The sequence below is a fragment of the Neolamprologus multifasciatus genome, chromosome 8 (assembly GCF_963576455.1).
Source record: "Neolamprologus multifasciatus chromosome 8, fNeoMul1.2, whole genome shotgun sequence".
Taxonomy (NCBI): domain Eukaryota; kingdom Metazoa; phylum Chordata; class Actinopteri; order Cichliformes; family Cichlidae; genus Neolamprologus; species Neolamprologus multifasciatus.
The window spans coordinates 15,548,445-15,562,870 of record NC_140446.1 but is presented as its reverse complement, the minus strand read 5'-3'; the positions used below and the strand labels follow the sequence as shown (position 1 = coordinate 15,562,870).

General features: G+C 41.1%; 1 protein-coding gene across 1 annotated transcript in view; it reads right to left on the bottom strand.

The window, feature by feature from the left end:
• ngfrb (nerve growth factor receptor b) overlaps positions 1-6,852 on the bottom strand; it is a 37,425-nt gene extending 30,573 nt beyond the window's left edge. The window contains exons 1-2 of the mRNA XM_085170619.1: positions 6,334-6,852; positions 2,478-2,619 (exon numbers count right to left, since the gene is read on the bottom strand). Of these exons, the coding sequence (XP_085026745.1) occupies positions 2,478-2,619; positions 6,334-6,387 (196 nt within the window). The 5' untranslated portion in view covers positions 6,388-6,852. The remainder of the gene's footprint in view (positions 1-2,477; positions 2,620-6,333) is intronic.
• Between the last annotated feature and the right edge of the window lie 7,574 nt (positions 6,853-14,426).

The window sequence follows — 14,426 nt, the reverse complement described above, 5'->3', positions numbered from 1 at the left end:
TGTAAATGGGCTGAATACAGAAACTTCAGCTTCATATCTATGCACGTGGTTTTACAACATCATTATAATGTTATCTCATGAACAGATATCTGCTTGGCATTTCTCTGTTTATGAGCTCGAGCAGATCTTGTCACCATCTGTTTGTTCACGCCTGAGCTGAACCAGCGCTATAAGACTGATAATTATTATCCTTTGGGACATTTCAAATAACTATAATTGTAAGCAGACAACAGAAGCTTTTTTTAAAAGAAAAAATCGAAATAGAACAGAAGACAGTTTATGACAAGAAGTCTAGAACTAAACGCTTTTATGCACAAAAGCAACATATCATTAAGTTGTCGACTAACTCTTCTAAACACTGAAAAACACATACATCTTTCCAAAGAAGACCAGCAATCCTAAATAAATAAATAATCTACATCCACGTTCTCACGACTTCTCTCATGACCTGAAGTCTGAATCATTTTGTGAGTGTGGGTTTCCTTGGCTCATGGGTTACCATCCTCTGCTGGCTCAGGGAGGTTTGCAGCTACTTCCTGGCCTGGTTGCAGGATGGTTAGGGAATTCATGCAAGAAAAACTGGCTGTAGACCAAATGTGTCCTCTGTAGCCCCGAGATGACCTCAGATTCTAAATTTCCCAAAACATTTCATGCTGTTGAATTTTCCCTGTGCTAAAAAGTGGAGTTGTACCACACTGAGAAGACTTTAAATACCTTTTTGAGCTCTGCAGTCACCATTCATGCTTACCAAATCTACTGTGACATAACAGCTTGTCTAATGCACTACACGTCTTCTAACAGAGTTTTTTTTTTCTCTGACAGCATTTGGAGCTGTTCCCGCTCTTGTATCCTCTCAGCATCCCTGTCCTCAGAAAGCCTTTCAGCCCAACAAAGCCTCTCTCCCTACATGGTAAAGGCCGTGAGGAGGGCAGAATACTGGAGAACAATTATGTCTGGCATCCAGTTTACTCCCAAACATCCAAAAAAGTTTAATGCTTTAAATTAAATGTAAAAACATTAAGAAGTCTGTTACTTTCTGGCATACAACAACGTGGTTTCATAAGAGTGATAATCTAATTTCATCCACAGTAATGTCGAGAGCTGTTTTGCTGGGTAATCTAGCTGGGAGCTGTTTTTAGGTGCACTTACATGATTCAAGGGATGCTATTGTCCAATCAAAGGCTAGCTGGACAGCCCTGAAATTCAAGAACTCAGAGCATGAATCGTAATGACTTTGAAGTCCTGTGACTTCAATAAAAAACATCATGCTTCCAAAACACTGTGTCTTAATAGCTCTGATGATGGCCTGATTATGTGGCGGGTCCATTTTTTCTCATAAAAAATGGACAAATAAACAAATCAAGAGTGTGATGTGGAAATGTTAGCCAGATTTAAACCTGGATTTTTTTGTATTGACCAACAGGGGGGCTTACTAGGCTGTAAAAACAAGACAAATCATAGCAGTACTCAACCCAACTCTTTACTCCTTACGACATCTGTAAACACTTTGCTAATGACTTTATGCTCTCAATCCTTAGTTTAAAGTCAATGGGCATGTAGCATGATGTTCATTTAGTAACTTATGGTCCCATTTAGTTTAAAATAGACAAAAAAATCAACCTTCATATGTGCCTACTGGTTTCAAAAAGCTGAGATGTCAATGACACAAATACTCAAGCCAAGGCTTTTTTAACAAAGTCCACAAACCAGTGGGCAGAGTCATAGCTCCATCCATCTTTTGTATACAGTATACAGAGACTGTCATGTATACGTCCTGTAGAATCATATTTATTATGTTTAAGGATGAACTGATTTAAACATAAATTTAATGTAAAAAACAACAATGCTGGAGAGCTTTTGCTATCATAAAACACAAAAAATATAATTACATTTACATTTTAAAACAGGAAAAAATAAATAAGCTTTAAAACAGGCTAAAACTAAAATATGACACATGCTATACTACTATGAAACAACAAAGATTAACTCACTATAGCTGCTGATATCCTAATAACAAAATCTAGCTTTGCAAAAACTACAGAAGGCTGTTGTTGAGCCCAAAATTATTCACTGTCTTACAGTTTGGCAGAAGGATTTTGGATTTTAAATCAAACTTTGAAGGAAATTTCCATTTGATTTACAATCCTCCGTAAACTGCTGTTGGAAGCATGTGTATTCTCCAGGGACACACTCACAGCAATAAGCTCGAACAAGTAGGAAGAAGACAGAGGGTGAATTTCAGGGCATCAGTTTATCATCTTCTTCTGTCAGATGAAACACTGATGATCTGAACCAGAGACTACACGGCATGCTCGTGGAGCTCTGCTCTGAGGCATGTAACCAGCACAGCTAGCTCATTCATTAATGTTTGAGTGCATGCGTCTGGGGTTTTTTCTTTGTATTTGCATCAGAAACCCCTGAATCTACGAGTGTCCGTGTTCTCGTGACATTTAAACAGCTGTTTGTGTGATACTCACTATCGAGGCACGGATCGCAGACGGTCTGTTGGACCCCACAGGGTTGGATGACACCCTCGCCGGGCTGACACTGCTTGCAGCATTCGCCACTGTGTGTATACTGGTTTGATGGACATGCTCCCTTATTGGCCAGGGTCCCAACCTGCAGAATGACAGCAACTCCATTAACAGCAGCAAATTGAAGATTGTCAGTAAAACACACACAAAAAAAATTTTACAGATAAAGTTTAATGTTTTGCCTCAAGCGAAGCAATGTTTCATATTGTGCAACAAGCGCACTTCAAATAAACTCAGTCTCACACCGCTGGCTGAAAAGGCCATCATGCTGGAAAAAAGCCCCAGTATTTCACAAGAAAGAGCATTAGAAAGAAAGGAAAAATAAACAACGCTCTAGAAAACGGAAATCTTTCTTACTGTCTGGCATCTGCTTAGGTTTATTTTGGAAGGACTAAAACTAGTTTAGTCACGGGGCCAGTGAGGACCCCAAAGGAAAGTGGGAAGAAAAATCAGAACAGTTGTGAGATGATTAATGGCAAAGCCTCACAAAACCGTCCACTTTCCACAGTCCCTTTTTCTGTTTTCTCTGCAATACTACGTTTTCTTTTCCTTGTCTGGCTTAAAATAAAAATAAATTGTAGAAACAAATAATTCTCTGGTTAAACTGCTTACATTTTTTGACACACGGGATCTGTAACTCGAGGTCACAAAGAGGTCCCGCTTTGTTTTTTTTTAAACGGTCACATGGAAGTTTAAGAACCGAAGGCATTTATAAAGTGCGAGCACACAAAATAACACATCCTCACAAAGATAAAGCTGGTCTTATCTACATTCTTCAAACAATAACCTGTTGAGTGCGTTATCAAAGCTGCTGACAGGTGAAGACATCTGTGTGTGTCTCTGCTCAGGCATAAATAAATGCATGACACTCAGGCTTGAGCCGGGACGTGTCTCTACATCTTACAACAACTGTTAAGACCTATGAGTGTGCATGGCCTTTGACATTATATCTAATAGCTAAATCTTTGCTTTCTTCTGCACACCTTAATCTCTAAAGCAAACAAGACAAAGTTACATACTAACAAAGCTTTATGTTTTCCTTTTCCGCATATACATGATGATTTTTAAGCTGATATATATGAAATCAGGACCGTCTGCTGTAAGCCAGTGTATTTCTTATGAGTTATCCCATTATTCATAGATGAAGGGTGTAAAGAAAATTGTGTCTCAGCCTTGTTAGACCAAATTAAAACAATTTTTAAGGCACTTTTTTGTTTTTATTACTAAATGTAAGTCAGATACAGCAAATATACTTAGAGAGGACGGATGTGGGTATGTTGATGGGGGCATTTTTGCGAAGGAGGTACAATCGCCTGACAGGCGTCAGGGTTCAGGTGTGTGTGGAATGTTACTGACGAGAGAAAGGAGCTCCAAGAAACATCAAATGTCCCCTCGAGCACCTCCACTAAGTCAGCTGGCAGATAATGTCCATGAGCGTGTGGATGGGTGTGAGCATGTACGCTTTCCTTTGGACCTACACAAACACATACCGTTGCTCTCAACGGTGTCACAGTTCATTGGCCTTTAAGTCTTTGGTATTTAATTTTTCATCCTCTAAATGTTCAAGAATGTTTTCAGCCTCATGCAGGAACTTTTTATTTGAAATGTTCCATTAAAAAAATGCCTGGTTAGTTTGATTCCTCAATTATTTTCATGAAAGTGCACAAACTCTGGGAAACAAAGACAGTTTATGTTTATCGAGTGAAGCTCCTAATTCTCCTGTGACTGTTGTAGCACCAAATTCTCTCTGCGTGACCTGCAACACTTTCTCCATGCGGTGAGTTAAACCTCCAAAATGTTTCATCTTGTAGCTTCCTCACAACTTCAAAGCCCTTGCTCTCTTTTCCTCACCGCAGCTCACGCTCTACCTCACGCTCACCTTTCCCATCATCACTCTACAGTAGCTGCTTCCCCTGAGCTGCCCGCTTCGTGTACTCCACACACACCCAACCAAACATTCACATTCGTGCAAACACATTTACAAACCTTACATGTGAACAAACCTGTTCCAAAGTCAAACTGACACCTTTGAAATGACTCCAAGTTCCAGCATTTTGACAACTGCGTCTTTTTTTGTTGTTGTAGTTTTATTTTACCCTATTCTAGCTCCAGGTGTGGGTGTGCAGCACCAAGACGCCTCAAAGATGAATAACTGAGGTTAAAGTGCATCGGTAATGTCTGCTGGGCTGTGCAAACAGAAAAATTAGAGGGCAGTGCGATTTTCAGCATACGGCTTGAGCAATAGAAAAAAGAAAAAGGATGCAGGGCACTGAGCAAGTTGCAGCTCGACTTGCACGTTTCCTGCTTTTTAGATGGAAATTTGTGGGCTGCATGCTTCAACTTTTGTCAGCCAATTTCCCTGAAGCAAAATCAAGAAGTAAGAAGAACACACACGCGCGCGCACACACACACACACACACACAAATGAATGCACAGAGGCATCTGGACACACCACTTTCAATGCTCCAACCAATCTTACTAATGCAACAGTCAATTTTAAGTTGGAGGCACTTAACCTCTGGACCTCAGCTGTCAGCGCTTGTTAAGCCATTAGAGTTCCACTAAACCAGCCTTCCAATAAACTGGGCTTAATTTTAATCCAGACATGGACCCTAAACTGCTGTTGGCCCACTGGGTGCCAGTTACACGACAACCCCGTGCCTTCGCAAACAAAGCTGAATCATCACTTCATGGAGCGAGAGGCAAAGGGAGAGAAACAGACAAGAGGCGAGCCAAGTGAGCATGTAAGGGGGAAAGGAGGAGAGGAAAAGTGAGGGGGCTGGGAGTGGGTAGGAGGGTGGTTCAGACTCTATCAATATTACATGTGCTGAGCCAGCAGAGGATGTATACCCATCAGTGGGAGCAGCTGTCACGTATCAGTGATGCAGCCGGCTCCAAAAACCAAGACATTGACGAGCTCACGGCACAGGCTGACCGTGTCCATGTAACGGACAGTTTTGCATAGTTTTCATCAATCCTCATAAGGTGGTGGATTTTCTTTCCCTCTCTCACATGTTCATGTTTTCCCCCTGTCTCCCTCCCTCTATGTTTACTTCCATCTCCTGCATCTGCTTGTTTTTGCCTCTGTGTAGCTTCATCTTCCAGGCCTTCGCAGTGGTGAGAATCTGTGCAGAAATCGCCCTACAGATCATGCTTAATGTTTAACTTCCTGTATGCCCATTATCACAAGTTTGCCTCACAAACTCAGTAAATCGAGGAATTCACCAAAGTTAAACCAAACCCGGGCTTTACTGGTGATCTCCTCCACAGAGCCCACTGTTACATTGTTATTGTCCTGCTGTCTGTGGAGCCACATGTAACTGAGAAGGGTGGAACTACAGATCCACAACTGAGGCTATAGAGTATCAACCTGAATGGCTCCTGCATACATCCATTCTTGCTTCACAATGTCAAGCCAGGGTCTGCGGGTGGGACAGGTGCAGAGACACGAAGGTGGGCTGTTTTACGAGCACCACAAATACCAGTATCATCTAACATGACTGGGACTTTAAATCACAGAGAGAAAAGTAAAGATTTTCAGGAAAGTTTTCTCTCAAAAGGTGAAGGGCGTGACAGGCTGGACAGGAAGAAAAAATATTAATAAAAAGAAAATAAAACACGTGAAAGAGAGAAAACTTCCCCCACACACTCGCACCAGCTTTTAACCACCTTCTAATGGGACCATGTTGATGCGCAACTGGCATGCTTTTTGCGCACGATGTGACAGGGAAAAATGTAACCAGGTGAAGTTGACGGCAAATATTTAACACCCGCGATGATTATGTCAGAGAGTACTCACCGCTCCAAGCAACACTGCTACGAACACGCAATGCATTCTGTGTCTTGTTTGCATCTTTCCAGGGAGGTCAGCCGTCGGATGCAGGGCAGAGTGATGCAGTCTTTAGTCTGCACTGAACTCGGTTGTCATTATTGTGTGTCTTTGCAAATCTTTTGGATTCTGCTGTTAGAGTAGGAGGAAATAAATAAGAAACTGTCCGAGTAAGTGAGCTGTGTCAGGTGTGAAACCCGCAGCGGGAAGTCACTAAGTCCGTGAGCTCTTGATGCAGATGCGATCCACTCGCTGAGACTGACCCATCGGATTCACGCCTGCGTGCGCTTCTTTCCTCCTACAGCGTTTCATCTGGCAGAAGCGCTCAGCGGCTTCAGGGAAGGGCCCGTCTCCCTCTCCACGCCCACAATGTGCGCACTCACACACACAGACACACGAAATGGCGCTTTCTTTATATTTTTTAAATGGTTAAATTACGTGGTAGTTGCTGTTGTGTCGAACAAACCAAGTGTTTTAAAAACCAGACTGCCTCCCGTCTAAATGAGCCTCCTTTGAAAAACTTCTGAAAGGAAGACATCCGTCAGACTGAAAACAGAAGCCCCCTCAGTCACACGGATGTGTGACTGAGGAACCAAAAACAACCAACAAACAAACATACAAATAAAAAGTTAACTTTAATGTCCCAGAGGTGTCGAACATAAAGCTGAGGGGGGGGGGGGCAAAATTAGCCCAGCAAAAACTCCAATCTGGCCAGTGCACAGCCTTGGATCAAGAGAAGGTGGGCATAAGTTTTTGGACTTTTTAACTCGTGTTTTACAGCTGCCGAGATATATATATTACAACAGAATAATACATCAGCAATTAAATAACAGAAACCTTTTTTCACAACTGGGTGGCTTTAGCTCAGGTGGCAGAGCAGGTCAGCCAAAAATCAGAATCGATCCCAGGCTGCCTCCTGGCTGCATGCCAATTATCCTTGGGCAAGATACTAACCCCATATTTGCCTACTCGTGGTGGTCTGAGGGCCCGGTGGCGCCTGTGTCCGGCAGCCTCGCCTCTGTCAGTGCGCCCCAGGGCAGCTATGGCTACAATGTAGCTTGCCATCGCCAGTGTGTGAATGCGTGTGTGAATGACTGAATGTAGTGTATAGCGCTTTGGGGTCCTTAAGGACTAGAAAAGCGCTATACAAATGCAGGCCATTTACTGTAGAAATTTCTCTTGGTTTTTTTTGTTTTGTTTATTTATTTATTTTTTACAGTCAATGCACGGTGTATTTTTTAAATGAGGCATTGTCTGTAAACTAACAAGAACTTTCTGTTTTCTAATTACAGGACAGTCTAGGCAATGAGCTACCAGACCCTTTTCTGCAATGTAACACATTTATTTCTTATAATTTATGCCAAAAGAGTCACAATGGCACATTACTGGTCCAGCCCAATTATGATCAACGTGGGCTGAATGTGGCGCGCGATGCACAGTGAGTCTGACTCTATCACATCACATGAAAATCACTTCTTTTTTTTATGTGACCTATTTAAAACTCATATTAAATTATTTATCATCTGGAGAGAAGTGGAATGAGAGGATTGCTCTTCTCAGAAACACTGCTGCCTTTATGCGTAAGAGGTGATGTACTGCTGGAGACACCTGAGGCAAAAAAAAAAAAAAATGATGGATTCAAATCGTGACAATACTTGTTTAAAGCGCCGTAGCAGCAGAACAGGCTTCAGTAATGACAGAGATGTTTATGAGTTCTGTAAGTAGATGTTAGTGCAATATCCTCACTTACTTCAAATCCCTAAAGCAAAATAAATTATATTGTAGCTTTCTTTTTTAATCGGGTTCACTTGACTCAACATTTGACAAGTTAAAGGGCATTGAAGTATACTTGTGACTTATCCAGTATGGTTCCCAGAATTGTAATAAAGCTCATTAGGGAGCATAATTGAGATTATTCATTTAAGAGTAAGTAGTTTAGTTCTCACACTCCTTTTGGCAAAACTCTTTTTTAAAATTTTGTAATGTAAAACAGCTCATTAATAAATAATAAAAGTTGAAGTACTGGTCTCACTCATCTCCCAGTGTAGGTATTGATCACGGTAAAGGCCATATTCATCAACATTGTACTTGAACTCTTTGACTTCACAGTTGGAAAATATTATGTAATGATGATGCAATGTGTGCAGATCTGTTCTTGTACTGACTTTAATATCCATGTTAAAAGTTATTATGAAAATATAAAAGTCTAATCTGCCAATCACATGGCAGCAGCCCAAAGCATCTAAGCACGAAGACATGGTCAGACACGACCTGCTAAAGTTAAAGCTGAGCACCAGAATGAGGAAGAAAGGGGATTTAAGTGACTTTGGTTGTTGGTGCCAGTCAGAGCGGCCTGAATATTTCTGTTGATTTACTGAGATTTTCCCACAAAATGATCTGTAAGGTTTACAGAGGGTGGTCTGAAAAAGAAAAAATATCCAGCAAGCAACGGTTCTCCAGGTGAAAATGCCTTTTTGATGCCAGAAGTCAGAGAATAACGGCCAGACTGCATTGAGGTCATAAAAAGGCAAAAACAACTCAAACAACTACTCGTTACAACCAAGGTATGTAGACGAGCATCTCTGAATGCACAACACATTGAAGTAGATGGACTACAACAGCAGAAGACCACACTGGGTGTCTCTCCTATCAGCTGTGTCAGCATTCGGTCGGTAGGGTCAGAATTTTTAGTAACTAACCCGAAGGCATGGATCCATCCTGTCCTGAACAGTTCAGGCTGCTCATGGTGATTTAAGTGTCTGGGGATTTTTTTCTTGGCACTCTTTGGACCCCTTTAGCACCAGCTGAGTGTTGTTTGATCACCACAGCCGACCTAAATATTGTTGCTGATCATGTCCATCACTTAATGACCACAGAGTACGGATCATCTAATGGCTCCTTCCAGCAGGTCACCAGATCTCAGTCCAATAGAGCACCTCTGGGATGTACCGGAATGAGAGTCACAGCTGACAAATCTGCAGCAACTATGTGATGCTGACATGTTAGTATGGACAAAAATCTTGGAGGAATATTTCCAGCACCTTGTTGAATCTATGCCATGATGAACATAAAAGGCAAACCAGAGAGTACGCCTGAGAAACTTAAACTCCTAGTTTTGAATATGTTTTAAAAATGGGAGTGACGGTTTCATCTTACGTACCAATTGAAAGTGACTGTGATTTATATAGAACAGGAGGGCAGTGGGGACATGAGGGGCTGGGGGGGGGGGGGGGGGCTGGTTTGCTCTGAGAGATAAATAATGCATGAATGCAAAGACAGGGAGAAAAGGGGGAGAGAGAAACAGTGAAACACACAAAGAGAAAGAAAGAAAATCCATGATGAAGGCCAAAGTAGCTAGATCAAATTTACAGCATGCTCTCTGTAGTTTATGAAGACAATCAGAACTTGTTCCACCCAAAAAAAATCAAACACAGAAATAGTTTCTTTGTGCTAACATGAAGAACACTTATATCAGAATGCCTCAACCATCCACTTTAATAAGAGATTAAACCCTTCTGTTGGCTATTTAAAGGGGGCTTAACCCACCGGTAACACATTTAATAAGGGGATTTATGAGTGATATAAATTATTAAACAGAAAAGGAACAAAAATATTGAAAGACATGTTAAAAAAAGATGTTGTAAAATGCTTGATGATTTCAAAGACAGTCAACGTGGAAAAAAGATGAAAAAAAATAGAAGTTGTGCTGAGTGATTTATGATCATTTTAATTGTGTTGCTGTTACATTTTTGATTATACTTTATATCGCCTGTTTTGTTCTGAAAGGTTCACTTGCATTGTGGGTCCGTCTTTGTTTTATATGCAGTTTTTCATTGATTTCTTTACTCCTCCGCTTAGTTTTACACGTGTTCGGTTAGTTCACAGTGTATTTAAGGTCCTGCCTGTCTCCTATCATTTTGTCTCCTGTTGAGCTCTCCCTCCTTACCTCCTCCTGTCTTTGCTTTAGTTTTTTTCTTTTTTTTCATCTCATTTTTTGGGTGTTCTGGTTCTTTTTCTGGTTTTGGACCACCAGCTGCCAGTTCTTGTACATTTGGGCCTTGTTTTGCATCCAACGAGTAATCATCTATGTTTTTTTAATACTTCTTGCCCAGTACATGTCTTTTTCATTTTTGCAGAAATGTACATCATAATGAGTTAGAGGGAACTGTAACCAGTCAAGTTAAAATTTGGTTGTCTGTGTTATTTTTGGTGTAAAAAAAGAGAAGTGTAAAAAAAATACAGGATTATGAAATGTTCTTGTGTGGGGGGAAAAAAAAGAAAAAGAAAAGAAAATGCTTTCAGTTTGTGACATGGACAGAGACAAAGATCTAGATTCAGATACACAACGATGCACCGTTTTTGTGCAGGGCCAGGAACCGAATGCTTTTTTTGGAACCTGAGACGGGACAGCAACGGGATGAGTGTCCTGGACGGGTGGTCCCCTGGACCACCCGTCCAGGACACTCGTGCGTCTTCCTCCAGCTCCCAAACACACGCTAACTAACTACACAGTCGCTGTTTTTCTCCACCAGCACCACCTGAGAAAAGGAGAGCACCTGTCATTCCTACATTAGCAGCAGCACAGAAGTACAAACATCCTGGAGATGAGCTCCACAGTCTGGTTGCAAGCTTTCCTTCTAATGTACTGTAATAGCTGGAGAGGCATCATATGACGAGCCAAGCAAGCCCTCGAATTACTCTGAGAGCACTCACACCAATATGGGAGTGATATCAAGTTGTGTTTTGTGAGGAGACCTTCAGAGCACTGCAGTACTTCCCTGTTACATCATGCTTTTCAGTCTAAATCAACAAAACACCATCATCATGTGAAGCATGAATTGAGCCTGTGCAGATACTCTTAATTTCATTGTGTGCCTTCTGTGGGGATCAAATGATTAAACTTGTGTTAAAGTGGATCTTCTTAGGGACCCCAGATGGCAACAAACCCAGCTTCTTCCCATGAGACTCCCTCATCTGCACAGTATTGATCTGATCTGGGTACTCTTCTCTGTCTTGATTGTACACCCTCAATCAAGCCCCTGTTCACTAGCTGCCACATCTCATAGAAAAAAAGTCAATAAACATCTCCACACCACACTCCTCGTGTAAAAAATAACCAAAACATGCATGATTTTGTTCTTTTTAACATTTCCAGCCTGCTTACTTCCTTCATTAGACATTCATCTGAAAACTATTATGACTAAATATGTCTTATCACGAGGTTTACCCACATTGCTACAGCATCCACAGTGAATGAAGTTCATTCATTGTGAATTTTTGAACCAAAACAAGTAGGCAAGCAGGAATTCCACCTTGTCAGTGACACATTAAAGGTATACATACCTCTATGTCAAAATGTTGTCCATGCGTGTGCTCTGATGGCCACAGTTCAGTCTGGCACAATGCCTGTGCATTTACATTTGTGTAAAACGTGTTTGCTCACCCCCATTAATAAGAGCATTATTCGCTTCCCTGCTGATGCACTGAAGAGAGCAGGCGATGTGGGGACTTTTGGGGGGTTGAATTGGCCTTTGTATTGATCGGGTTTGCACAGAGCTGAGCCTCGGGCTGATGACTGTCAGTGCAGTCCATTATGCATTCAGATATGAATTGAATGATGTGCTCATAGACGCAAAAGTAAACCTGCTCTCTACAGACATCAAAGTTTAAAAAAAAAACAAAAAAAACCCGCTTTCAGAGCCTTTTTGGATAAGGTTCACAAAGTATTTCACAACAACAGTCAGAAGTAATAAACATAAAATCAAAATCAAAACATAGTAATATCTACTGGTTAAAAACAATCCATAAGAGTAAGTCTTGAGCTGCTGTACATACTATAAGCAAAGGTATTAGACAACAGGGGCAGTTACAGTGTCACGTTATTCCTGAAAGTGATGCAACAGCACAAGTACACTTGAATTTAACCTGAAACATAAAAACAGCCTTTTTATGCAGCCGGTAAAGGGTTCTGCAACCACATGCATGTTCTGCATTCCCGTACCAGACCTCACACTATTCACAGCTCCGTATGTCGGCTGTTCCTCCTTATCTGGCTCGTCACGAGTGGCTTACACAGATGGCAAACACCAAAAATAGAGGTGGTTTTAGGTTAAATCAGACTATGGCTGGATTATAACAGCGCTAGTTAAAGTTTAGAGTTAGTATTTCTGCATGACTGAAGAACAGACGTGCTATAAATTATAATCACATACCTTCAGTTCAGATTAGAGACTAACTGCCTTTTTATTTTAACTTTTAAGGGAAGCCATCCTGAACTCGTCTATGAGCTTGTAAAGCAAAGACTAAAATCAGCAAGCAAGAGCTCTTAGACTATATGAATGTTGCTTTGTGAGTGTTCCTACTTCAAGAGGTTTTCAGGTTTCTGGTTGCGACGAAGATTATTGGTAAATTCAAATTTCAATTGCTAAGATTTAAATGCTTATGAACAGCCATCCAGTACAGTTTAACACTCATAAAAAGATTATTATTAGCTACAAAACAGTGTTTGTTAGAGCAGAGCTGGAAGGCATTACACTAGAGTACAAAATAACATAACGCTGTAAAAACGAATCACTTGTGTGTATAGAACTTTTATGTTATTAGTAACTGAGTTATGAATTATGAATGCCTTGTGTATTTATGCTCTCCTTATGTGTAGGACCACTACCTATTTTATTGCACAGAAAGTGTGCAATAATTGTTTAAACAAAATCAGGCAGCTGCATAAATTTGGGCACCACAAAAAAAGAAATTAAATCAACATTTAGTAGATCCGCCTTTTGCAGAAATTACAGCCTCTAAACGCTTCCTGTAGGTTCCAACGAGAGTCTGGATTGTGGTTGAAGGTATTTTGGACCATTCCTCTTTACAAAACATCTCTAGTTCATTCATGTTTGATGGCTTCCAAGCATGGACAGCTCTCTTTAACTCACACCACAGATTTTCAATAATATTCAGGTGTGGGGACTGAGATGGCCATTCCAGAACGTTGTACTTGTTCCTCTGCATGAATAATGCCTTAGTGGATTTTGAGCAGTGTTTCGGGTCGTTGTCTTGTTGAAAGATCCAGCCCCGGCGCAGCTTCAGCTTTGTCACTGATTCCTGGACATTGGTCTCCAGAATCTGCTGATACTGAGTGGAATCCATGTGTCCCTCAACTTTGACAAGATTCCCAGTCCCTGCACTGGCCACACAGCCCCACAGCATGATGGAACCACCACCATATTTTACTGCTACCTACAGTAAAATATGGTGGTGGAATGCTGTGAAATGCTGTGTTCTTTTTCCTCCATGCATAACGCCCCTTGTTATGCCAAAATAACTAAATTTTAGTTTCATCAGTCCACAGCACCTTATTCCAGAATGAAGCTGGCTTGTCCAAATGTGCTTTAGCAAACCTCAAGCGGCTCTGTTTGTGCGGAGAAAAGGCTTACTCTGCATCACTCTCGCATACAGCATCTCCTTGTGTAAAGTGCGCCGAATGCTTGAACGATGCACAGTGACTCCATCTACTGCAAGATGATGTTGTAGGTCTTTGGTGCTGGTCTGTGGGTTGACTCTGACTGTTCTCACCATTCGTTACTTCTGTCTATCCGAGATTTTTCTTGGTCTGCCACTTCGAGCCTTAACTTGAACTGAGCCTGTGGTCTTCAATTTTCTCAATATGTTCCTAACTGTGGAAACAGACAGCTTAAATCTCTGAGACAGCTTTCTGTATCCTTCCCCTAAACCATGATGGTGAACAATCTTTGTCTCCAGGTCATTTGAGAGTTGTTTTGAGACCCCCATTTTGCTACTCTTCAGAGAAAATTAAAAGAGGAGGGAAACTTACAACTAACCCCCTTAAATACTCTTTCTCATTATTGGATTCACCTGTGTATGTAGGTCAGGGGTCACTGAGCTTACCAAGACAATTTGAGTTCCAATAATTAGTTCTAAAGGTTTTGGAATCAATAAAATGACAACAGTGCCCAAATTTATGCACCTGTCTGATTTTGTTTAAACAATTATTGCACACTTTCTGTAAATCCAATAAACTTTATTTCACTTCTCAAATATCACTG